This window comes from Miscanthus floridulus, chromosome 7 (genome assembly GCF_019320115.1).
Source record: "Miscanthus floridulus cultivar M001 chromosome 7, ASM1932011v1, whole genome shotgun sequence".
NCBI classification, from domain to species: domain Eukaryota; kingdom Viridiplantae; phylum Streptophyta; class Magnoliopsida; order Poales; family Poaceae; genus Miscanthus; species Miscanthus floridulus.
Genome location: NC_089586.1, coordinates 83,101,053 through 83,117,838, shown reverse-complemented (window position 1 = coordinate 83,117,838; position 16,786 = coordinate 83,101,053). Strand labels below are relative to the sequence as shown.

The following is a 16,786-nucleotide window of genomic DNA, read 5'->3' as shown; positions in this document are numbered from 1 at the left end:
GGGGCGGATCCAGAACGGGGCTGCGCCCCGAGCTGAGCTGCTGATTCACGTTCAAAATAGTCTGATCTTGCTTCCTAGGCCTCCTTTTGTCTAATTAAGATCATAGTTTTTTAAGGCTAAACACCACATATGTTAAAGGGGCTACATAGACTCGCCCCGGGCTGCAGCCCGGGCAGCCCGGGCCCTGGATCCGCCCCTGATTAGATCCCTGAAAACAAGAAGCAATAGTGAAAACCAAAGCTGAATCAATACGAAAGGAAAAGATCCTGGACATCTGGAATCGTTAATCAGGAGTAGGCACGCACATGGCACAGTTTGCTCGGAGACGACGACATGTGACGACGACTCGTCGGGATCGTCGTGGTGGTGGCGCAGGTGAGGGCGGCCAACCCTAGGGCATGTGACGGCGACGCAGGCAAGGGCGGCCAGCCATACACGACGTCACGGCGGCAGGGGTGACGCCAGGCAGCCCTAGGGCACGGCAATGAGGCAGCGCGTATCAGCGCCGCTACGACCGCCGGCTGGTGCGCCGCCACATCGGGAGAGGAGAGAGAGAAGGACGCATGGCTGGGGGGAGGGGACGCGGCTGCATCAGGTTCCAAATCAAACAAAAATTCGAACCTGCGCGGGCAAAGCCCACATGATTTCTAGTCATGCCCGATAACCACTCCGGCATGACCCTCGGTCATTCCTGTGCATCCTTCAATGAACAGTCAGAAGCTTGTTGTGCCAAGATCAAGAGAGAGGCGGAACGCGATGAATGTTGAATGCAAAAGGGACCGGGGCCGAGATTGGGGCCCAGATAAACAATCGTTCTGGTTCTTGGGCTGGGCCTACTCTAACCGCTGCCCGCCCCACCACCACCTCTTCTCTTCCTCCGTCCGCTCCATTCCCCACCTGTATTGGCGCGTCCACCGAGGCGGGCGGCGCGGTAGGTTCGCCTCCGCCGCCCTCCGCCGCGGCCGACCAATGAGTCCATCCCGGCCTGGTCCCTCGCCCTCCTTATGCTTAGGTACGCTTCTGCTCCTCGCACAGTTATTTCAGTCAGGCGTGGCTTCGGCTTCAGGGACCGCGCGGATGCTTCCCAGTCGCAATGGGGGGTTCCCAGTCTGGGTCAAGGATCGAAACTGAAAAAGGCTAGTGGTAGTGCCAAATCTCGCTTGAGCGATGTACTCATGTACAGTAGCATTTCTGCTATCGAGTATCGACGTTTTGGTTTACATCCTCGCTCTGGACATTCACGAGGATATATGGGCAGCCTAAGGATGGCTTTGCTGGGGTTTTAGTGTAATATAATAGAATCACGTTCCCGGGTGTCACGTTTTCAGTTTGTCCAATTGCATTTAGCAAAACTACTGCTCTTGCTCCTGCGTGTGATGAATATTTGCTTTATTCCACTGCACGTGCTTTACCCACAACATGCCATTGAAAGATTACAAATACTAGAGCAAATAGGATCAGATATCCACATGCCAAGTCTGGCAAGATGATATTATAATACCATCAATAGAGGTAGTGCTCAGATACTGGGCTTATTTTATATGCTGGTTTTACTCTCAGAGGTGTATGCGTTTGCTATCTGTGCTCTTCCACACATCAAGTCATATGGAATTCTGTTTTCAACTAATTCCATGTACCATGAATAATAACAAGAACTTGATTTTCTTGAGGTTATCAGGAATGTCCAACTGAGTGACTGCTGAGCCGTAGATATCTCATTGATTGTTGATATGTGAGGACATTGTTTACAAACAAATGGTATGTAGTATTCCAGATCTGAAGAACTAGACTCAGCATATACAACAGAAGTCATAGTGTATAAAAAGGAAGGATTTTCTCCAACAAAAATTCTTCCATAAGCCTCCAGATCTACTGCATTAAGTTATGTCACATGTTTTGCTGAAGGTCAAACACGTGTCCATCTGGAAGAATATGTCCTGAAGTAAAACTAACGTAAAAGTCAACCTTTGTAATTAATTCAACCTTAGTAGTGCTCTCGTAATGACAGTATTTTACTACTTTATTCTCTTGACTTCTTGTACATAGTAAGCCTTGGCAGTAAGCTTTTAATTTGCATCTTCCAGCAAAAGTTTTATGTTAGAGCCAATTTGTTCTCATGAACTGTAAACCATCAAAATAACTCATAACTGTATCGGGTAATATGCAAACGAAAAATGCTTGTTGCTCTGTTTTAAATATTGTTATTTATTACAGTTGTTTCTGGTGTCATACTGTCATCTGATAAAGTAATTCAATAGCAAGCTAAGCAACGGTACACTTCATACAAGACAGAACTGAACTTTGACTTCTCAGAGCTTAAAACTGAATTTGTATGATCTATTGCTAATTTCACTTCAGATCATCTGTCTTTCTTAAGTCATCGTTTGTTTGATTGGGTTTAAAATCAGCAAAATCATAGTTAGCAGCCCAAAATCAAGAATTATAGCATCTTCTGAAGATTAAGACCTTAGCCACTCTTCTAAAGTATCAATATTTGGAAGTACGTAACTGTTGATCATGAATACAAAGTGTTTCGTCACTGTTCCCTTAACAACTTATGTTGTGTGCTTGATTATTTAAGGAGTCAGTTGACAAGCAGTGTTCATTTTCTTTTCAGCTTTAATAGTAAATAAATGATCATTATGTGCAATTTACTATTCAAGCAACCATGTTACATGATCAGTTGGTATTTATGGCACATCAATTTTTTTAGTTGCGATGCTAGTATTCTGAACTATGTCATCATGGTGATTTTAGAATTATTATACATGGATAATAATTGATTTGGAGAACACTTCAATTCCTGTAATGAACACGCAAGTTACGCTAGCATGTCATGTCATGTGCTGCTTAATTCAAAAACAATAATTGTGTGCATGAACAATAGATCTTTACGGATTGTTTCAATCGTCAAATCATGATCCATCCAGTGCCGTGATAGAAATGCAATGCATTATTCATTTCAGATTCTTTGACATCATACATTCTATACGTGTAGCCTTACTGGCTTCTATTATTAAAAAATGGTGATTATATAGCTCAAAATTTAAGTAGTACTGATATCGTCATTTGTTGTCACCTAACGGATCATTCCTTGTGGCTTCTAAACATGATTGAAATTGGCAGTAGCAAATAGCTATTGAAATTTGCATTGTCAAGGTTTCACGCAACATAAAGATGTGGTCCTATTGATTTTTTTTAAATTCTGTTCATTTTTCCATAGCAAAGTTTGGAGTACTTTTATTTTGTTTCCCTTGATTCAGCTCAATCTGTGCAGATTTATTAGCTATTTATATGCAGTAGTACTATATATACTGTACTGCTATGTTATAAAAATAATTCTTTATACACTTTCTTTAATCTATCACCACAATTTGTATCAAGGTAATTGATGAGCATATAGTCATGTCCTTCAGATACAGTAGTTGTTTCTTCTTATGGTATATGATATGCGGTTCTCCTTCAATAGAGAATCAATGATATGTTTGCTTATTAACCAGTTATAGCTGCCGCTAGCCCACTAGTACTTTGTTGACTTTGGATTGATTTTGAAGAAGATAGGCAATGCAAGTAAGTTTCCAACAGGTCTGAGGTATGTGGCTAATGAAACCGTCTTTCTTCCGTTTATTGGTTGAATGTTCCTGTGTCAAAGCATCATATGCATACCAACTTGCACTTAATGAATAAGGGGATATACCTTGTTACAATTCCACGTCTAAATGAATGGCACTAGATGAATTTGATTTATGTGCATATCTTCTTAGTTTGTAAAGGTGGCATGGCGCTAATATTTGACAACTGCTTTTGTTACAGCATATAGAATGGAGTTGATGCATCACTCATTTCTTAGAAAGGTAAAACTTGAGTCCCACCAAACACTTTGAAACTCTGCCTTGATTGAAGAATAGCACCTGGGTCAGAAAAAAAGTCCTCAACGAAATGTCTTGAGTTTCTGTCAATTGAACAATATGCATCCTAGAGTTTGTTGAAAAATATAGGTGCCATTATATTTGTCTGAAATTCCAAAACTCTCAATCTATTATGCCTAGAAGGCTAGCTGCATATGCATCCCTACCCACTTACACTTAAATAATTTGTGACTAAGAATTCAGGATTCTTTTTCTCTCGATTATATAGACTTCTGTGTAATTTATCTCCCTTCTCTTATTTACTGTGGTTGAGAAGATCAATAATAAATGGAAATCTGTTATTTGAGAGGTTGATATGTGATCACATAAGTCCCAGTAATTTTAGCTCCTTTGCTGATGTTCACTGAATGAGAGAAATTACTAAGAACATGAAATTTCGGTCTCGTTACCTCAATCATTGCTCATTAAAGTAAAATTTGTTGTGGAATCTTTCTGCTGCATCACACTGTCTGATTGTGACACACTGATTAAGCTTCCTTACTTGCATTGTCCTATCTACCTTAGCCAGTTAGCCTTATGGACAGTGAGGCAATTTGTAGAGCTGCACTGTATTCACATGTGTGTGATTTTAACATATTTCTGTTACCTCATTGTCTTTCGGCATTGTGGTCAGTTTGGAATGGGCTTTCCTCGAATGTCATGACATTTAATATGCGTTCAAACCTTGAGCATAACTTCTAACCCATTCATCAAGTCTTTACCTCCATACATGGCACTGAGAACATTACAATTAAAAATGACAAAGAAAAAGCTACTGCTCGAACATAAAAAAACAAGAGAAAAATGACTTAGTAAACAAGATTCTCGTAATAATTGGTTGAACAAAAAGTAAACGCTAAGAAGCGTATAGAAAACTGAATGTATCTCCTCTTTTGCATGAGTGATCGATTTCATAGTATGAATGCTGAAGGTTTCTGACTGACAATGATGTGTCATGAAAGCAAACTATACAATAATCTGTAGCCTTTTTTTGGTCTCTGATTACATTTGAGTATTACTTTTGGAACCTAAATTCAATGCAGCCATATCAACATTAGAAGTTTTTCAGAATTTTGTTTGTGCAACATTTAATATAAAATGTCAAAAAAATCCATCAAACTAGAGGTTTTTTTTTATAAAAACAAAGCTGACATTCCATTGTTTAATATTAACTCTGTTGACATTTCCATCCAGTCTCTTGAAAAGGAACTATTGATTAACAAGCCATAGATGATAGATATTGTTTCAAAAAATAATCGAAATAAGTTAGCATGCCTTATGATTTTGGTGTCTTATTTCTTTATTGGTGAATTATATCTTAATCATCTGGGAGAAGAACCAAATGTTTTTGTCTTTTCATCCTGTATGTTGAGTTTAACTGTGCCCTTAACTAAACTATATTGTTTCGTTTACATGTTAGGCCCTCCAAGTGCACTGTATAATATACATTAAATGAGTGTTTTTGTGACATAGCATAGAGTTAAGGAAGAGAGAGAATAAAGATGTATCTTCATAGAGATACAACTTGGGCTCGATATTCAAGACTAAGAAACCATGTTGGTTTGGACCTATTGTGATATATATATACAGCACATGCAACAATTAATCGGTTTAGCGTTCCTAAGAAAGAACACCAATATACTATGCAATGGGTTTGTTGTATTTGTATCATACTTGCATTTATATGTCTATATGAAATTGCTGCTTTGATGAGAGCAACATCATACAATGCAGTGGGAGTAGCCTCAGGAGATCCCTGATGACCTTAATTCACTAACTTTTCTGCCTATTAAATTTCAGGTATGTAGGTTGTCAATAGGCAATTGGTTATTTTTATTTATAGCCTATGCCTTCCCAATCAACTATTTGTTGTATTATATAGGCAAAGTATATAGTGAAACAGTATTGTACACATGTTACTAGTTTTCTAATTGTCAATGGAAGGTTCTGCTGAAATTTTTACTGAAAGAAATGTACATATTTGTTTGGGTACGCAGCCTGCCAGAGCAAGTCTTGCTCAGTTTTCTCTTTTGCTTGTACAAAGGAGACAGTCCTTGTCTCTAACATCCCAATAGTAATAACCCTCTAACATCCCAATAGTAATAACATGATGATTGGAGCACATCGGTGCATATTGCTGATTGCTGTAGGAATAGTCAAAAGTGCCTGCAACATACATAATCCGAATTGCAGAATCTTGGGTTGTCACTACTGATAGATTCAGTTTTCTTGTTTTGAGGAAACAGGAGAGGGTTGCCCTACTGGATACATATATGAAACAAGAAGAAAAAACAGCCTGTCCTGAAAACCGCACCTTGCCCCTACTGGATTCAGTTTTATTGTAATCCTCATGCATGCCATTAATCACTTATGCAGTAAACGAATGCCTTCTAGCTTAGTTTCATTGTCATATTTAATGAGATCTACGTTTAAACTTTTTAAGTTTACCCGTAAAAAAAAAACTTTGTTTCAAGGTGTGCTTTCTAGTCCAGATATTATATCATGCCTCACGGGCAACTTCATATGTAAAGTATATAGATTATAGAGCCTCCCAGCTCAGTGCACTTCTGTGCGATTTTTCAACTGTGCACTTCTAATTCAAACATGTGTGTCATCGTTTGTAAAGTCTAATGATAATTTAAGTTTTAACACCTCAGTGACAAAAGCATATTCCACTTTCTGCAGTGCCTTTTCGCTTAGAGGAGAAGTTGCACAAATATTTGTTACTTTCTTTATCTGATTTCCTTTTCTTTCTAGAAGCATTTTATTAATTGGCATGGTTCTTTTCTGCTTATCAGAAATATTAAGATTTTTTTTATAGATTAAATATCAAGGGCCATATGAATAGGAAAAGGCTAGTTGCCTAATGTACAAAAAGGATTAAATGTCCTGCTATGTCGGCAAGAGATGCAAATAGTAGTAAGAAAACCTTGAGAGTTAATGTTGATGCTTTTACATTTATATTATTTCTAAGAGCCCTATATCATTAGCATGTCAACTTAGTTGACCTCTGAGGGAGAATTTCTATTCAACATCTTGTATATAGAAAGTACACGTGGAAATCCTCTGTGCAAACAACCTTACAGAACCTTAAACAAATGACAAGGTGGTCATAAAACTTTAGGGCCAATAATGATTAGCCAGATTGCACCCTTACAAAGCATTATAGTAATCAAATCTTTTATTTTATTCTTTACTTCTTGGTACTGTGTTCTTTTGGTCAACTCTGATTAGTTGATTACACATACAAAAAAAAGGGCGTACCCAGTGCAGAGAGCTCCCGCTCTGTGCGGGGTCTGGGGAAGGGTGTCAGTGGCAAGCCTTACCCTCGCCTGTGCAATGCGAGGAGACCGCGACTCGAACCCGGGACCTTCCGGTCACAGGTGGTAAGACTCTACAGTTGATTACCCATACAGTACTATATATATTGCCTGATGCTTTCTCTTAAGCCCATTACTCATATCCTTCCTCTATTCTTGACATGGAGCTTGAGCTTAGTCTGGGGGATTCTCGAGCTCCAGCAAAGAGCACTTTCACGCCTGCACTGACTCCTATACACGCAGGTGAAGGAGAAGGCCATGAGCTTGCGCTAGAGCTAGGAGTAGGGACTGCCAAAAGAGCTGAACAAGACAATCAAAAGACACTCGTGCAAGCAGAAGATGTGCAGGAAGAAGAAGAAGAAACACGCTCATACATCGAGTCACCTGTCAAGCTGAGCCTCATCTGCCCTTTGCTGCCTGCCTCAGCAGAAATAGGTACAGAACACATTATATGTGCAAATTGTATGCTAGTTTGATTGGTTCTAATTTCCAAGTACGTAGGTACCTATAAGGTATGTTGTGGTCAAGTACATATGGGCTTCAGGGCTTGCAAGTTCTTGGATGGTAACAAGTCCTCTGTACAGGAACCATGAATTCAGAGGTGTGCGTACGAGGATTTGATGTGAACACTGTTTTGGTGGATGGAGACACAGCACAAGGAAGATCTTTGTCAACTTCGTCCTTGCCTTTGGAGGTTCCTGTTCAGCAGACAGCTGATCAGGAAGCTGCAGAGGATGAGGCGATTAGTGGGGTTGGCGGGGGAACAAGGAAGAAGCTGAGGCTGTCCAAGCAGCAATCTGCGTTCCTGGAGGATAGCTTCAAGGCACACAGCACACTTTCCCCAGTATGTGTCTATCCTGTTGCGTTTACTTTATTTCCCTGTATCTGTGGAATATATTACGTGCCCTATCCTCGTAAGATGTCCTTGACTCGTTAAGATTTCTACAAAAAGTTGTAAGCGATGATGTGTAATCTAAAGCGACAAACTAAAAAAGGATTTAAGGTGATGCAGCATAATGAGAGTAATTATAGAGTACAGCAGGATGATTGTTTGTTTGTTTTTTGTTCTTTTCTAGACTAGAAAGATTGGTAGCTGTGCCTGTATGGTACAGATTGTTTTGTGATTGCTGTATGACAGTCTTATGATCACCAAGAAACAGTAATCAATTCTTTTTGCAAAGTAGAGATATTGCCCTCGGGAAACTCAGTTAATATATATTATGGTCCTTGATGGGAAGTTTTGTAAGAATCAAGGGCATGCTGCTTGCACTCTTGCATGTATGAGTATGAGCTTATATATAAAATATGCAGGCAGCCAGGCAAAGAATTTATGCGTGAAACAATCTGAGTGGGTTTGTTTATTGGGGAAATGGTTTATCATTCTAACAAAATGGAATGTTTTCTAAATTTAACTATTGGGGATCAACTTATAAAACCATTATCGGCTAGAAAGATTATTGTTTCACACTGGGATCGTTGGCTGCTTCTCCGGCTTTTAGCACGAGCACTCTGTTACACTGTAACTAAATAATAAGCTTCGATTTTCACTGAGTTCTGATCAAATATTTGTTTACTGATATTTTGTCACAGAAACAGAAGAGTGATTTGGCGAACCGGCTTAGCCTTAGACCGCGCCAGGTGGAGGTCTGGTTTCAGAACAGAAGAGCGAGGTAATATAATGTCACCCACCTCTTTTCTATCAGATGGCATCAAAATCAGTCATCATTACTAAAATTAAGCTGGTACGACTGTGCCGGTGCCCTGGGCTCTTACCTATAACTTATTAACATGTCATCATATCATCGAATCTACCATGGCAGAACTAAGCTAAAGCAAACGGAGGTGGACTGTGAGTATCTGAAGCGTTGCTGCGAGAACCTATCACAGGAGAACCGAAGGCTCCAGAGGGAGGTGGCAGAGCTGCGTGCCCAGCGTGTTTCCACCATCGCTGCCTACCCGTTTTACGGCCATCATCTGCCTGCAGCGGGGTTCAGCACTGCCCGAGTGTGCCCCTCATGCGATAATAATAATGACACTCACTACACTGCTATCAGCGCACCACCAGCAGTAGTGCCACCACCATCCTCGGTGCCAACCTTGTTCGCCAGGCCTCACTTCGGTCCCTTCACCGTCCACCCAGTGCTCCGCCGCCAGCCGTCGGCGACCTCGTGATATGATGCCCAAAATAAAGCTCTGATCTCGGTGTGCGTAAATGTAGACTACTTGTACTGTAAATACATACGGAGTACTAGTTACTTCTGTGCAACCATGATCAAAATGATTATAAGAGATCGATGCATATAGTAGTGTAAGCTTGTATAATTAAGAGTAGACCCCACGAATCGACGTTACGATGATGTAAATGGCCGGAGAGAAGGCTAATAATACAGTCGGCTCAACGTACCTCTCAGCACACTGATATAATAATTAGCTTTTCGCTATTAATATATGGCTCATTTGTCTCTCTCACAAAGTTGTTTCTTGGTTTCCGTGTCTAAGCCGGCTCATTCCGCTTCTTCTCTCTTTTTCTCTTTTCTTCACCTCAGCATTTAGCTTTTTTATAGCCCGCTATTATACTTGCTCTCGTGTGTGTCTGTCAAGGGTGTCAAGCCCAAGAACGGGCGGACCTCGGCTACGTAGTTCGTAGCCTTGATCCGTGGTAGCCGGCGGGGTTGTGCCCCCACGCCGATGAACGTCGCCGGGTTATGCCCCCTGGCGGCTGAAGAGAAGAAGGAGGGATTAGATAGGTATAATCTTTTCTTAGTCCTCTGAATGTGCGGTTACAGGAGATAAATGGCCTCAGGCCCAACCAACCGGAGCAACAAGCTCCTCTAATTTAGGAACTAATAATAGAAAGATAACAAATAATGGAAGGCTATTAATCAGCTAACAATTCCTTCCTTCTCAGCCACTATCGTGACTTGTGGCCAGGGCTGGGCCCTGCTCCGCCTGAGCCTGCTGCTCGGCGCGTTCCCGGGCGCGGCGCACGTCCCTGGCTCGGCGACGCCTGGTGTACTTGCGCCCGAACATGACATCTCCCTCCCCGCCGAGAATCAGCTCGTCCTCGAGCTGGAACGCCGGGTACTTGGCGCGGAACTCCGCCGTGTTTTCCCACGTCGCCGAGGCAGCTGAAGCACCCTGCCACTGGACGAGGACCTGGGGCACACCACTGACGATGCGATAGCGCACCGCACGCGCAGGTTCGGGGTCAATGGCGCCATGTCGGAGAGGAGGCAGAGGCGGTGCTGCAGCTGGAGGCTCTCCTTGGAACTTCTTTAACAGCCCCACGTGAAAGACGTTGTGAATGCGGGCGCCGGCTGGTAGGGCAAGCTGCACAGCGACGTCGTTGATGAGCTCGACGACCTGGTACGGACCGCAGAAACGGGCCTTGAGCTTGCCGCCGGTGGCCTGGGGCAATGAGGAGGCCGAGCGCTGGCGAAGACGAAACAGCGCCCAGTCACCAACTTGGTAGCTGACATGACGATGATGGCGGTCGTAGAACAGCTTCTGAGTGGCTTGAGCTTGCTCCAGGCGGGCACGGACATCAGCCAAGAACTCCTCGCGTTCCGCCATGGTCTTGGCAACTGCCGGCACCCTGGTGTCGCCGGGCTCATACGATCGGATGGACGGCGGATCGCGCCCGTAGACGACGCGGAACGGCGTATCACGCAGCGACGACTGGTAGGCAGTGTTGAACAAGTACTCCGCCCACGGCAGCCACCGGAGCCACTGCCGCGGCCGATCGCCCGTCAGACACCGCAGGTACATGATGATGACGCGGTTGGCCGACTCGGACTGCCCATCCGACTGCGGATGGAACGCCGTCGTCATGTGGAGCTTGGTACCCATCAGCCTCATAAGTTCCTGCCAAAACAGAGACGTGAAGACAGTGTCCCGGTCGGAGACCATGGACTGCGGTACCCCATGGAGGCGGACGACTTCACTGAAGAATGCTTGGGCGACAGATTCGGCGGAGTAGGGGTGGGCCAACGGGATGAAGTGGCAATACTTGCTCAGGCGATCCACCACGGTGAGAATGACTGACTTCCCGCAGACGCGCGGCAAGGCTTCCACGAAGTCAAGCGCGACGTCGGTCCATATGCCCTGCGGCACCGGAAGCGGCATCAAGAGGCCCGCGGGGTGAAGATGCTCAGACTTGTAGCGCTGGCAGACCGCGCAAGCCCGCACCAGCGCCTGCACCTCCTCCTTCATGTTAGGGAAGTGGAAATCACGTCGGAGGCGGTGCAAGGTACGATGAACGCCCTCGTGTCCGTCCTCATGGACCGCCCGGAGGAGCTCCTGGAGCAGTGGCGACGCTGTCGGGATGTAGAGGCGCCCCCCAAACAGCACCATGCCGTCGACGATGGTCCAGGTCGCAGGCCGGCCCCCGGCAGCGATCTCGGTGTGCAGTGCCACCAGAGCCGGGTCCTGGAGCTGTGCTTGGCGGAGTCGGTCGACGAAGGCGAAGCGCGGCCCGGAGATGGCCAGCAGCTCCCCATCCACAGTATCCCGCCGGGACAGCGCATCTGCGACGGCGTTAGCCGCTCCCGGCTTGTACTCCACGGAAAAGTCGAAGCCCAGCAACTTGCCCACCCAATGGTGCTGTGGAATGGTGGACAAGCGCTGGTCCAGCAGGTACTTTAGGCTGTAGTGATCAGTCCGGACGACGAAGCTGCGCCCCCACAAGTAAGGTCGCCAATGGCGGACTGCCTGGACCAGCCCAATGAGCTCCCGCTCGTAGGCGGCGAGCGCCCGGTGTCTCGGCGCCACCGGCCGGCTGTAGAAGGCGATCGGGTGGCCTTCTTGGATGAGAACAGCCCCGAATCCATGGGATGACGCATCGCACTCGACGACGAATGGCTTGGCGAAGTCTGGCATGCCCAACACCGGCGCGGTGGTGACTGCGGCTTTGAGCGCGGCGAAGGCTGCAGTCGCCTCATCACTCCAAGCGAAGCCGTCCCGTTTGAGCAGGGCGGTGAGGGGTGCCGCGATGGAGCCGTAGTTGTGGATGAACTTGCGGTAGTAGCCCGCCAAGCCGAGGAATCCGCGGACCGCCCGCGGGGAACGGGGCACCGGCCACTCCACGATGGCCTGCACCTTGGCCGAGTCCATGGCCACGCCTGCCGCCGAGATCGTGTGGCCGAGGTAGGCGACCGACGGAACGCCGAACGCACACTTGGAGCGCTTGACGAACAAGGAGTGGCGACGGAGCTCGGTGAGGACGATGCGAAGGTGCCTGAGGTGGTCCACCCAAGACATGCTGTAGATCAAAATATCATCAAAAAACACCAGCACGAAGCGACGAAGGAAAGGACGAAGCACGTCGTTCATGAGCGCCTGGAACGTGGCCGGGGCGTTGCACAGCCCAAACGGCATGACGAGGAACTCGTAGAGGCCGTCATGGGTGCGGAAAGCCGTCTTGTGGACGTCGTCGGCCCACATTTGCACCTGGTGGTACCCCGAGCGTAGATCGAGCTTGGTGAAGAACTGCGCGCCATGGAGCTCATCCAGCAGCTCGTCGACGACTGGGATGGGGTAGGCATCCTTCACCGTGATGGCGTTCAGCTCGCGGTAGTCGACGCAGAAACGCCACGAGCCGTCCGGTTTCCTGACTAGGAGCACCGGAGAGGAGAAGGCTGAATCGCTGCGCCGCACGATGCCCTGCTCCATCATGGCCTCGCACTGGCATTCCAGCTCGTCCTTGTGCGCGGCGGGGTAGCGATATGGGCGGACCACCACCGGGGCCGAGCCGGGCTTGAGAGTGATGCGGTGGGCGCGCCCCCGGGCCGGTGGCAGGCCGGTTGGCGCCGCGAAGATGTCCTCAAACGCGTCCAGCAGCTCGTCGAGAAGGGGCTCGGTCACTGGTGTGGCCGCATGCAGACGTGGAGGGGACGGGGGTGTAGTGCCGCGCTAGCACACGGTCTGCCCCTCGTGCTGGAAGGCCATGGTGCCGGCCGCCACGTTCCAGACGATGTCACCCAACGGCGCCATCCAGTTGGTGCCGAGGACGACGTCGTAGCCCGCCAATGGCATGAGGTACAGGTCGACGGTGAAGGTCATGCCATCGATGACGAGCGGAGCTTGACGGAGGACACCAGGGCAGGAGATGCGCTCCCCGTTGGCCACTGTGGCCGTCATGCGAGGGCGCGTCTCGACGGGTAGCCCCGCGCGCTGGGCTGCGGCCTCGCCGATGAAGCCGTGCGTGGAACCCGTGTCGACGAGCGCGGTGAGGTCTGCTGCTCCCACACGTACGCGAAGCTGGATGGTGCTGCTGACGGCCACCCCGGCAACCGCGTGGAGGGAGAAGACGGGCGCCTCCCCGGGCTCGTCGTCCTTAGCGAGGTCGACGCCGTCGATGTAGAATATGCGGCGACACACCCGGTTGTGGCCGCGTGAATAGGGCTCATTGCAGTTGTAGCAGAGGCCCAAACGACGCCGTTCCGCCTGCTCCTCCGTGGTAAGGCGCTTGGTTGGTGGGCTCCCTTCCCTGGGCGGTGGTGCTGGGAGGGCCAAGGGCACCCTGGGCGCGGGCAACGCCTGCTGTGCGGGCGCTGGCAGGACGGGCGGTGCGGGAGCCGCCGGGCGAGGTGCTGGCGCCGGCAGGATCGCCCGGGGTGCCGCTCTGGGGGCCGCCTGGCTGAGGCGATCTAGCTCCACCAACTCCATCTGACGCGCCAAGCTCATGGCCGCCGCGAGTGAGGACGGTGCGTGGACGCGCACTTGATGGCTAAGCGGGGGCAGCAGACCGCCGGTGTAGAGCTGCACCCGCTGGTCTTCGTCGAGACGGCCGGCGCGAGGAAGAAGCGCTTGGAACCTGTTGGAGTATTCTTCGACGGTCCCCGTGCGGCGGCACTCGGAGAGTTCGAAGAGGGGCGCCGAACGCAGGGGCGGCCCGAACCGCAGCTGCAGAAGCTCCTTGAAGCGCCCCCAGGGCGGCGTGCCTTCATCCTCTTGGAGCTGGATGAACCAGAACTGGGCAATGTCCTCCAGATTGTAGGAGGCCATCCACACGCGCTCCTCCGGCATGGTGCGCTGCTGGCGGAAATAGGACTCGCACCGATTTATGAACAGCAGCGGATCAGACTTGCCGTCAAATCGGGGAAAATCCAATTTTTGGAACCGGGGCGGTCGATCGGTATGGTGTTGGCCGTCCTGGTGGCTACTCGCCGCGGAGGACTGGGCAGCTTTCTCCTTGAGGCCCGCCACATCGGCGGAGAGGGTCTTCAACATCTGGACGACGTCGGCGAGGCTGGGTTCACCGTCACCCATGGCTGGATGCACAGAACAAGACGCAGCCGATGATTGTGGGGAGGATGGTGGGGCTGGTGGTGGTGCGGTGGAAGCAGAAGGGCTGGAGGCGGCGGATTGGGAGGATCGACGCGACGCTGATACCAGGTTGTCAAGGGCGTCAAGCCCAAGAACGGGCGGACCTCGGCTACGTAGTTCGTAGCCTTGATCCGTGGTAGCCGGCGGGGTTGTGCCCCCACGCCGATGAACGTCGCCGGGTTATGCCCCCTGGCGGCTGAAGAGAAGGAGGGATTAGATAGGTATAATCTTTTCTTAGTCCTCTGAATGTGCGGTTACAGGAGATAAATGGCCTCAGGCCCAACCAACCGGAGCAACAAGCTCCTCTAATTTAGGAACTAATAATAGAAAGATAACAAATAATGGAAGGCTATTAATCAGCTAACAATTCCTTCCTTCTCAGCCACTATCGTGACTTGTGGCCAGGGCTGGGCCCTGCTCCGCCTGAGCCTGCTGCTCGGCGCGTTCCCGGGCGCGGCGCACGTCCCTGGCTCCGCGACGCCTGGTGTACTTGCGCCCGAACATGACAGTGTCGCATCTCTAGATCAGCAGATCTTGGATTTTCTGTGGTTGCGTAATTGACTCTGCGAAGCTTGTCGCTGTACCTTATGTTATGGCTTGCAGAAGAATATATCTCATCCCGGCATGGTAAAAGCTGCCTTTGCCAATTGTGTGCCAGTGGCGTATACTAATTTTGTTGTTGAGACATCGATCATGAGCTGTGACACTGACCAGCTATAGGCAACCTTGTTGGGAGAAGAAACGTAACTGGGCGACGTACGTACGCTGACCCGGCTCTCCGAATGGCAATCATTAACTGAGCTGGCTTGTACGTGTGTGTGATGCACTGGAACATCTTTTTCCTTGGGTGTCTAGCGTGAGTGTCACCGGCCACGGCAAGACGAAGCTGTCAAGTGTTGATTACTCGTGCTGCTGAACTGATCAGGTGGCAAGCCAGCGTCTCGAAAGATCATTTAATTTGCTGCGAGTGGAGTCGACGAAAAAAAATGGATGAAAATTGAAGAAAGGTATTTGATTTCGCAATGCCTTGAAAAACATGACAAGTTTGGAATGCGAAGTTTTTCTAGCTCAGCTCAGGTAGCTTATTTGTGGGCGTCTTTGTTGTAACGTGTAATTCTTAAAGAAGAAGAAGAAGAAGATTAGAAGAAACTGTCTCCGTTTGAATCGAAAGCTGAACCTGATCTCGAGTAGTAATAGAATATACAATAATGTATGTGGAGTCGATAGGGCTTAATAAACAATTATACGACTAACCGCTATTATACACATCACACTATTGACATTTGTCACCTAAGAAGAATGACACCGATGATTATGTATATATATGTGCATGCATACTTGTACACCGTTATGCTTTCTTAAACTTTGTTCATATATTGACAATCTAAAAGCAATGGTCAGAAGAATATATAATGCAAAGGAGACTTTGTGCATGCATGTTACTAATAATAATATAATATAGATGTAGTGCTATCTATGGGAGGCATGTGTGTACATTTTTTGCTGTATGTATGAGGGACAATAATGTGGTGAATTCCTTGCCAAACCTGCACACACCTCTAAGTAGAATTACAGTGCTAGAATACGGGTTTAAGCTTCACAGTTACGTACAAAGAGACAAGCAGCCTGTTCGGTTGGCTGGTTCGTATCATTGCTGGTTCGTGAAGAAGTACTGTTGATTGGTTTGTATGAGAGAAAAATACTATTCCGACTGAAAATTTCTGATCGTTTACGACAAACCACAGTCAAACGAACAGGCTGAAGGGTTAAGCCAGCGAGCAGGACAAAAGAGGAGAGGCTGACAATGGCCGGTCGGTCCGTCTCTACACGTGTTGACAGATGACCACCTAGATTAGCATATATTCGCACTCAGAGTTATCTATGTTGACGGCGACACGCGCGCACGCTCACAGCCGCAAGTGATGGAATGTACTCCTTGCTACCTAGACGCCTGCAGGCCCAATCACGAGTTTGATCATGCATCACGATTGGTTTGATTGATCAATTGATCACGACCACTCGATCGGGTTCTAGTAAGAACTGAATTAATATTGACAGATAAACAGATAGATAGTGAACTGATCATAGGTTAGTTGATTAGGTTTTTTGTGGTGGAACTTGCAGGGATGATGAGTGTGCTGTACTGTGTATTTCTCAAAAGAAAAAGATAGATAGATAGATGGATGGGTCGCAATCACATATGCATCTCAACAATCTCAAAATTAATTAAAC

General features: G+C 47.6%; 1 protein-coding gene across 2 annotated transcripts; it reads left to right on the top strand.

Moving 5' to 3' along the window:
- Nucleotides 1-889: 889 nt before the first annotated feature.
- Nucleotides 890-9,678, top strand: LOC136467188 (homeobox-leucine zipper protein HOX7-like). 2 transcript variants are annotated; one of them, XM_066465781.1, is made up of 6 exons: nt 890-1,012; nt 7,166-7,294; nt 7,472-7,663; nt 7,813-8,072; nt 8,819-8,898; nt 9,049-9,678. In XM_066465781.1, the coding sequence occupies exons 1-6, from the start codon at nt 970-972 to the stop codon at nt 9,398-9,400; spliced, it is 1,056 nt and encodes a 351-aa protein (XP_066321878.1). In that variant the 5' UTR covers nt 890-969; the 3' UTR covers nt 9,401-9,678. The 2 variants fall into 2 exon arrangements, with proteins under 2 accessions (XP_066321878.1, XP_066321879.1); XM_066465782.1 differs by lacking the exons at nt 890-1,012; nt 7,166-7,294 and having other exon boundaries at nt 7,375-7,663.
- Nucleotides 9,679-16,786: the final 7,108 nt, after the last annotated feature.